At 48.4% G+C, this 9,404-nt stretch overlaps 1 protein-coding gene across 1 annotated transcript; it reads right to left on the reverse strand.

Moving 5' to 3' along the window:
* Positions 1 to 503: 503 nt before the first annotated feature.
* On the reverse strand, positions 504 to 5,217 carry ETH_00009535 (uncharacterized protein; the record flags this gene model as incomplete). The annotated part of the gene is made up of 4 exons (XM_013373608.1): positions 504 to 1,150; positions 1,416 to 1,650; positions 1,835 to 1,920; positions 2,253 to 5,217. The coding sequence occupies 4 exons, from the start codon at positions 5,215 to 5,217 to the stop codon at positions 504 to 506; spliced, it is 3,933 nt and encodes a 1,310-aa protein (XP_013229062.1).
* Between the last annotated feature and the right edge of the window lie 4,187 nt (positions 5,218 to 9,404).

The raw sequence follows: 9,404 nt of genomic DNA on the forward strand, positions 1-9,404 counted from the left end.
TGAGTTCATATTAGTGAGAGGTGAGAAAAACCCAAAATAATAGAACTGACTGTTGACCCTCGCTGAGGGTCAGTGCCTGAGTCACGGCACCAACCTCGCATCCAGCCCCATACCCGGTGCTGGCTAGCGAGCACTCTATTCCCTTTTATGATTTCCTAATATCCAATGGTGCCTTATGCCTTAAAATATTCGATATTATTCATGCCCTTTCGCGTTACTAAGCCTCGAGGGGTGGCGACGAAGGTCAATTGTAGTGCCTGGCACTACACGTTATGCTGAGCCAAGCAGTGTTACCACCAACCAGATGTCATTGGACTGCAACCTACAGCTCAACTAAACTTGTTCTACAATGGAATTCTTGGAACTAGGGACAGCTGGCTTTGCAAACAAAAGGCATTAGATTAGTTTGGGGAGGTAAAAGAGACTTCCAGTGCGCCAGCCAATCCAGGCGTTCCTGAGGCGAGCTCACAGCCAACTCCTCTAGTCCCTCTAGATCTACCAAATCACTTTAGCTCTGCCGAGGCACTGCTCATTTGGCTGTTTGCGTCTACAACCTGTTGCTGGGGTCGTGGGGCCGGCACCAACGAAACTGGAGACGAAAACTGCTGCGAGAGCATCTGCTGCTGCTGTTGGCTTCTCGTGCGAAATCCGTGGAAGGCAAATAAAGCTTGTTGTTGCTGTTGATGCTGCTGTGTGTCGTCTCCGGTTCTGTTGTCATTCAAGGGTGGAGTAACACTGCGAAGCAGATGCTGTTGCGTCATTAGCTGATGCTGAGAGTTTTCTGCAAGCTGCTGCTGCGATGGTTGTGCATGAAGATGATGTGTCAGCTCCTCATGCTGTCTTGATCTGTCATGCAATGATTCTGGCTGGGAGAGCAGGTGCTGTGTTGTCAACACTTGTTGATGCAGAAGAAGTTGCTCAGTAGCCAGATCGTGTGCAACAGTTTGCCTAGGCTCCTCTCGCTCGACATCTGAACATGGGTTTCGCTGCCTCTTAAAACCAATTTGAGGACTGGCATGCAGATTCGGTCTTGCCATCATGGTACTTCGCTGAAACTTCACTCTTAAAGACTCTTCTACTGCCTGCAGTGTCTCTGGGTCGGTATCATCTGGGCAAATGTTTGGAACCATAGCAAGTACGTCCTGTTCGGCTGCATCATAAAACGGCCTGGCAAGCCAACAATCCCTACGTGACTTCTGGAAATATTCTGACGTTTTTGGTGAAACAAGAGGCTATGAGAAATAGTCACAGGGATATGCCCCTACGAGAAAACGAAAAAAAGGCAGCAGCTGTCATGAAGTAAATAGCAGATGCATCAGCAAGCTGTAGAGGCATTGTTCAGAATGAGCTGAATGCTCAAATTAGTAATCGCAGGGGTTCCAAAACGCTACAAGGCATACTTGAATTTGCTTTACCTTTGAGCTCGCTGGCAAGAGCTTCTGGAGACAAAGCTGCTCTCCATGTTTCGATCTTCTCGATGGCGCAAAGTCTGCTTTTTACAAATCCATGTTTCTTCACCAGAAATCTGCGAGCTTCTCCCCTCATTTGAGCCACCCAAGCAAAATTTGCAGCTTCAAAGCGAACCCCATGGACGTATGGTAACTCCATTGCTCTGCGGCTCAGCCGAGCAACACGGCTGGCTGAAAAATCCTGCGAAGACGCTCAGCAGCTCTATAATCAATGTGTTGCAGCAGGCCCTCACGCAGTGAATGAAGCATAGCTTAATTATTGCAGACAATCCTACGCAAAGTGTTCCTAGAGCAACTAATCATTGGTTAAAAAGGATGGTAAGATACTGACTCTTTGTCCAAGACGCCACGTTGTCTTTCCGTACTTTGACGGTGGTTTCGCTTACGCTTTTAGGCAAAACAAACTCCTGGCTGCTGGTCCTTGCCAAATTAAAAGCTCCTCCTGGAGGCCCTGCAAGCCCAAGAGTCACCTGCGGAATTGGAGTGACAGCATTTCCAGATCTCCTGCATGCTTCCTTTGCTCCACGAGCTGCTCCGCGAGCAGCCTCTTCTCTGCTGTCTCCACCTTTACCCTTGCTCGTTCGGTCGCTCGCACGCTTAGAAGAGCACTGTCTGCGGCCTGCAAAAGTAAAGCTGCCCATAGTAGATGACACGTGGAGGGTATTATGGATTGAGCATGATTGCTTATCTACAGACGCTACTAGTTTCTGCGTGGTGTAATGAAGGCACCCTAACCACAAGGTACTGCTACGCGATGTAGTGCACATAAATCCATAGACCTACAGTGTGTGGCATATTGCTGGGCTGTTTTCTTGGCTCCCTCAAACCCCAGAGTTGCTACAGAAAATGCCCTGCTTTGTTGTAGCAACCCACGGGCGCAGCAAACAACCCACGCCCCCATCTGGGGAGAAAATGTCACTTGGACATTTCCTCTTTGTGTTCTTCCCTGGCCAAAGCCCTCTGCAGATATTACTAGCCCTAATTCTGCGGGGCTCGTTGTGGAGCATCCACTGGCTGCTCGCCGGGAATTTGTGCAAGACCTTGCAAATGGTACGCTGCTGACGGAACTTGGAGACTGTCCATTATTGAAAAGTATGTAAGAGGGTAACGATGTTCCTGGCGGTGAGTTGCTGACTGCATTTGACGTTGCATCACAAATCCACTCAAGATGAGGGGACGACGGTACCGTGGAAGTGGCGGCTCCGCCCGACAGTGCTCCAATCCCACCACGACCACTCGAAGAAAGTCCTCCATTTGCTGTTATTTCCGTGGCACGTTGGATTACTCCGGCCGCACCTTCCGGCAAGGAAATCGAGCTACCTAAACCCAGGCTGCCCCCACCTATCAGGCCTTGCAACCGGATACCAACAGTAGTGCCTGAGGACCAACGTAGTCCAGTAGCTGGCGCTGCTAATCCTCGTGGCGCGCATCCACACTCAGAATTCCACGAAAGAGAAGTTTTCTCCTTGCTGGAGGGGTGCAAAGGCTCACAAGTAGGTTCTTCGTTTGTTACAGCAGTGACGAATGCCATTGCTGCGGGTGAGGGGATAGAGCAGTCTGTGATGATTGGTGGGGCTTCTGTGTTGGAGATGTTGCTGCTGGTGCTTGGAGGGCCATCCACGCTAAACGCATCAACTGAAGACGAAGGAAATTCAGAACTCCTTGCTTCTATTGGAGCTGTAGCATCCGCACATTCTCCTGTAGTAAAACAAAATGCAAATACGGGGACATCTAGGAAGCGAAGCATCAGACAACACGGCAACGACAGAAAATGCGAGTCCTCACCGGTTGTAGAAGCACCAAGGTTGGCCGTTTGATCTCCATGCATTGATAGCGTCGATAACGAGGATACGTCTGCATCAAGGTGAGGAATCGAGGGGGAAGCGAAAGAATAGAGAAAGGACAAACTACTGCTACTGAATGGCATCGATGGCAGGGTCGATCCAGATGCCATGCTGTGGAAGCGCGATTCCACTGCTGGCACTGCTGTCCCTACAGAACTGCTGAGACAAGTTTCATCGTCGTCAGCTGACCCCCCGGAAGTAGTACTGTGCAGTAGGGGCAGCCAGCGTTGCAGTATTGGCCTCGCTTGACGAATCTGCTGAATTCGCTGTTGTTGGCTATTCCTCAGAAGCAGAAGCTGCAACCTCACATGCTGCAGGGCGGGTGGTTCCTGTTTCGACACTTCAGGAAGAGGTAAGCACAAGAAAGACGAAAAAATTAGGAGGTACTCACGTAGCTCACTCAAAGAACAAGCGTCTAGGTGTTCCTCGTGAAAAAATCGTTGGCCTTCCCAGCCCTCTGAAGCACCATCGACGCTTCCAAGAGGCGGAAGAGGTGGTACCTCAGTACCCATAGCACTGATTCCTGCGACTATTCTGCATCTTGTGCTTGCGGTGGGGCAGGAAGTAGTTTCGGAAGAATCGTCGTGGCAGTGTGTGCGCTCGTCGTGTGGTGTCGTGGAGAGCGTGACATCTGACGCGGTGGACTTATTCAACCCGGCCACCTCCTTGCCAGCTGTGATCGCTGTTGCAGCTTGGCATGTGCTTTTGAATGATAATTCGTCCTCATGTATGGATACAGAAGACGAGCCCTCTTTGTGATCACCCTGAGCTGTGTGAATCAGCCCACCAAGGCAGCAGTCAGACGGATTGTGCATTTCGTTTTGCGGCACTGGATCCACGCACTCCCTTGGTTCCCCATGACTATACAATAGTGCTTCAGTTTTCTTTTGCTCGGTAGTTTCTTCCGCTGCAGAAGACGTTTGTGTACCGCCTGTCGTAGGCTGCCAATTATACATAATGCGGATCAGGGAGCGAAGATGCCGGCGCAAAGCTGAAATAATGACAGCTACGTCTCCCTTTGGACGGGCTGTCGACAAACATGAAGGCTGCTGTTTCAAGTATAAAGACTGTTGCTGATTCTGCTTGTGCTGCTGGGAATATGAGCCCAGAGTAGCGAAGCTCCCACCTGGAGTTAAGGCAGACGGCAAATACTGATTTGCCGCGAAGCTGCACGTTGAAAGACAGTGGCCTACCGAACCGGAGAGGGCTGACCATCCAACAGCATTATTGGCAGAAAGGGCCGGCGCCTGGCTGTTCGGTCCCAGAAAGACCGCTGGTACGAGACACCCAGGAGTACCCGCTGACGAGCCTCCGCCGATAGACACTGTCTGCAGTCTTTGTTGCATCGGAATCCAAGAGCGCCCACCTGAACTTCCGACAGACGTACTTCCTGTGCCTCCAGGATGAACAGCAGAGGCAACTACGGACAGTGAAGGAGACAAGTGAGCAGAGGAACTACATGGAGGTGATGTATCATTTGCGCTAAGCTCAGACGGACAGCGAATGCCCTTGGTACTCGATTCAGATGGGATTTTTAGGCTTGGAAGCGGCCGCTGACTGTCATCTGACGAAAGAGAGCTGTCCGGGCCCTCACGTTGTGTCGTGTTGGCATTATGGCGACCCAAAAGGCTCTCGCCATGGCCTGGAGGAGACAAAGACAGCTGCTGGCTTGGCTTGTTGGTCGTCGGGAGCGAAAAGCAGCTCGTCCTGCTGCGAGCACGACAGCTACTGCTCCCTTCAGATGTACTGTCTGAAGACGCAGGAGCGTCGTTTCTTCCTCTATAGTCTGCGTCGTTTTTCTCTGTCTGCTCCACGTCCTCTTCGCTGGATCCAACCCCCGGGGGGCCTTGCAGGAGTAGCGATTCCTCCGAAGCTGCCTTTAGATTCGGTTCCTCACAATTCATTGCTGCAGACCCGTCAAACAAGTTTCTCCAACGAAAAGAAGAGCTGCTTGAAGGCCACATAAGAGAGAAATGGGCCGCAAAAAGAGGTCATAGCACACACTACCAAGAGCAGTGTCGCAGCTCTAGGCTGCAGTGTATGATTTTGATGAAGAACTTGCTGCTGCAGTCCAGAAAATTGCACCTTCTCATCGCGCTTCAAGAGCAAATAGAGAACAAAATTACAAGGACGCTTCTGCGGCCGCGTTTCCTGTTATAGTTGGCTGAAATTTATCACCGTGCAAAATCATCTGCACCTACAAGTTATGTGCCGAACGTAAATTTTCCACAAATGATCTTCCTCTTCTTTTTCCTGGTTTACTATGGTGATTTTGCAGTTTTGCTAAGCAAGTTGAATACGCAGGAATGAGGCCTGTAAGCACAAAACCAAAAGTGGTTTCTTTCAGGAAGCTCGTTAAGTTTTGCCTTCCTGAGCATATGATGTATCGGCACCTTCGTAATTCGGGCGCACCGTTAGATACGCTATTAATAGGAGCTCTGTACTTCATACTATGGATGATTATCGCTAAAAGGATTGCATATTTCAGCATAATGTATGCGACGCCTTCTCAGTTGAACTCACACCTTCGTGACTGGCGGATCTACAGGCGGCACGCTTTGATCTTAACGGGTCCCGGTGGCATTGCAATCATTATTAATATGCGAGCCAACTTCTATGGTAGGCAGCTATGAAGGCCGCACGTAACTAAAGCAACATATGGGAGGCGTTGAAGCCCAGGATATGTGCAGGGAGAAACTGATGTGGAGGGTGCCCTTTGGACGCCAGAAGATGTTTTACTCAAGGAACCATTGGGATCTTGCTTCCTTCAGGGTCTTGGGTCAAAATCTCAAAGGTGATTTGACAGTCTCTCAGGGAATCAAAAATTTATTAAAATTTCGAAAAACGCCCAGAATTGATGCTGTGAATGCGGATGCTTTCGATTTCCCATAGTTCGTGCCTGGGAACAACTTACTCTTTAACGTCAAAGCACACGAGTGCAGTTGGGGCTGGCAGCCCACTATGGGCCAAATCAAGAATGAAGAGCTTGATTGTATGCCAAAGATTCTGCTTTTCTCTGATAAATGTGAAAATGATGGGGAATCATATGCCGATTTTGGGGATTGTTCTGACTAAGCTGGCCTTGCCAAGTCCTTTTCGCACCTACTCAAGCGCAGAGCAGGTTTTGTGTTTGCGAACACAGCTTGGCATTTTAAACGTGATACTGTAAACAGTGGTCGATCTCTGCGAAACTAGGATATCCCTGAAGAAACTCATGAGTGCCGACCGTCCGCTCACCACGCTCCGGCGACAATCATGCAGGTCGGGTAGACACATATTTCTCCAATTAATTTACGTCTCATAGACGTTTTGTGTTTCTCAGAGTAAGGCATGACAATAGCCATAGATCTTTTACACTATTTATATCGTTTGTAGCAGATGTTAGTGCCACTGGCTTTCCGCATGTGCTTGGCTTTCGGGGCTGTAGGCCAGCCCCGAAGCGCTTCGGCATCTCACTACGTCTGGAAGCAAAAAGATTATACAGTCCAAACCAAAACAGATTTCTAGCACATTTCCCAAACTCTAAACGTATGCACGTACCCAAGAAAAAGATAGAGCGCGCACCTGTCCACGTTCGATGCTTTCAACTACGAACCTTCCTGAAGTTCTAGAACTACAGAGTATATTACATGTTCTGCGTTCTCTCTTACATTCTTCGACTTATGAAACTTTCTGAAAACCGAGGTTTCCTTCCGACGAGGCCAAATTTCTGTACACCAAAGGTAACCCAAGGCGTGTGGAGAACTAGAGACAATTTCTGCAACAGTTGATGATCGACTTTCTCAGAGTAAACAATGCATGGATGATATGCTTGAAATTCAGCATTTCGTGCTCTTTTTTTTTGACTGCCGTCCGCCTAGGCGCAGGGAATCTCACTAACACGTGGCTCGTCTAAATGATTATTTTCGAATTGGGCCCTTATTGTTACTGTCAAAGAAACTCGAATTTTTCCTGAACCCAAACAAACTTGTCATACATAGGGCAAAACGGTCTATGTCTGCCCCCAACTTTTCTTTCTGAATTTTCTTTTGCCGCAAGTGACTTTTTTGAAGCTTTCAAACAAATTCAAGGGCGAGAAGTTCGTGTTCAAGTGACTCCACCATTGAAGTGTCTTGCAAGTGTCCTCAGAGCTAACAGCGAACGCGCTTAAGTGCAGTAAAGAAGTGACCTTACTGCACAGAGTGCACAAGGGATCATGTATCTCTTTGGGTAGGAGGTGGGTGTCAGTACTAAGTACACACGGCAGCAGCTTCCTTGTAAAACCATCTGGCTGCAACTAAGCAAATACATTCCACGTGTCGTTAAATGCATGGCGCTCGCAGACATTTGAATAGAAACGCATGTTTTCGTCAATTTCACAGCATTGCATGCTAAACTGGAAAAGCAAATTGCAGCGCCGATCGCAACACTGGGTGAAATTCGAGTCACTGTAGCTAACAAGCGCTACCAGACATTTCTATACTTTACATGCATGCTCAATAAACAAATCGAAAGTACTGAAAGAGCCTCAAACCGTAACTGCAGTAAAAGAGCAATCAGCCACAATGTAGGGGAAGGAGGCGACAATACTAGCTTTGATTGTTGCATCGACTGCACTTGGCTCTGAATCCTAATGTCATGCTTTACACGCAGCAGAAGTGCGGGCATTGACAAAATCCTGGATACTACTGTGGGTAATAACTTAAGTGCCGGTCTTGGACCAACATTATAGAGCTTTATTTTGAGCTCATGCTTCCCGGCGAAACTCTAGTCATGCTGAGGATAGCTCATTCAAGTAGCCTTGTAGTGAATGCGAAGTACTTTTTTATTTGTGCCACAATGCGAAGAAGAAAACATACGATCGAGCACCATAATGAAACCTTTGTTTTCAGCTGAGCATATAGTGACTGCTCTCCAGGAAGCCAGCAAGACCACGAAACCAGGGCTGTGAAGATATCTCAAGAACACGCAGCGCGCATACTTTATTAGACACTGGCTGTATTATATAATGTCTTCGAGAACTGAGGCCAAGGAAGCAGCTATAAACACAATAGGGCGAAAATTTGGATAGATGACTGTTTGAACGAGCTGAAAACAAATTAACAGCATGTACAATCGTTATAAATTACTAGGGGATCACGCAACAGCTCAGTTGCTGAACGGCAAGAGATTCTATCTGTTGAGGTTGAATTTAGAGGCTATTCAACAAAGTGTTGTGGGAACGTGATGAGCAGTATGCCGGCACTCTTCAGAATATTCCGGTACGTCATGCGCCAGAACCAACGTCTCCAGACAGTTGTTTAAAAACATAACGAGACTCTCACGCTGTTGCCCACGTTAGTATAGTACGGAGGTGGACTACTTTGGGAGTTTCTAAATGCACCTCAGACCTATCCTAAGTTTTCCAGTTAACCAATTATATTGTGAGCCCACGTGGTCGGTCGTCTTCATTGCTACACTATGTTCTTCAGTAAAAGAATTCTATACTTGAGAGTTACCGTGGTGATCTTCGCACAAATTTAGGCCAGTATATATTTAGGAGTAGATCTGACAAGCACTCGCGAGCAGCGCGCAAAAGAGACGACTATGTGAAGACGCTGGCAATGTCGTCGGAAAGCAGTGGATGCCAACCCAAGAGGCGGTATTCCTTACAGTTGGGCGACTGGAGCTGCATAATCAAAACCGGCTGGCTAAACATTTGTGTGTTGGTTGTGTACAGTTTGCTTCTGGGGGCCCCTGGCAGTTTCCTATTTCAAGAAGCTGACCAACTAGGGAATTCCGCAGCGCGGCCAAATCAGTTGAATCTTGGCTAGCTTGCGTAGAAAACAGTTTGCTGGCTAGACCTTGGTCGAGCCTTCTCTTGGAGACCTACAGAGGGGAGACAAACTAGAATCCTTAATCCGTGAGATGCTCAGCTGGGTTCCTGCTAGAACCATGACTCCTCAGAAGGATACCTAGGATGCAGACGTGGAGCTGGGCTTATGTACTTCTAGCATTTCGCTCCTAGTTTGTCATTTGTACTACTGTTTGCCTTTTCTAATGTAGGAGATCAGGCTGGTGCTGTAGCAGCCTGCCCACTGTAGGGAGCACGTCTTCACTGGTTGGCTAAGCT

This window comes from Eimeria tenella, genomic scaffold (assembly GCF_000499545.2).
Source record: "Eimeria tenella Houghton genomic scaffold, Eth_scaff16, whole genome shotgun sequence".
NCBI classification, from domain to species: domain Eukaryota; phylum Apicomplexa; class Conoidasida; order Eucoccidiorida; family Eimeriidae; genus Eimeria; species Eimeria tenella.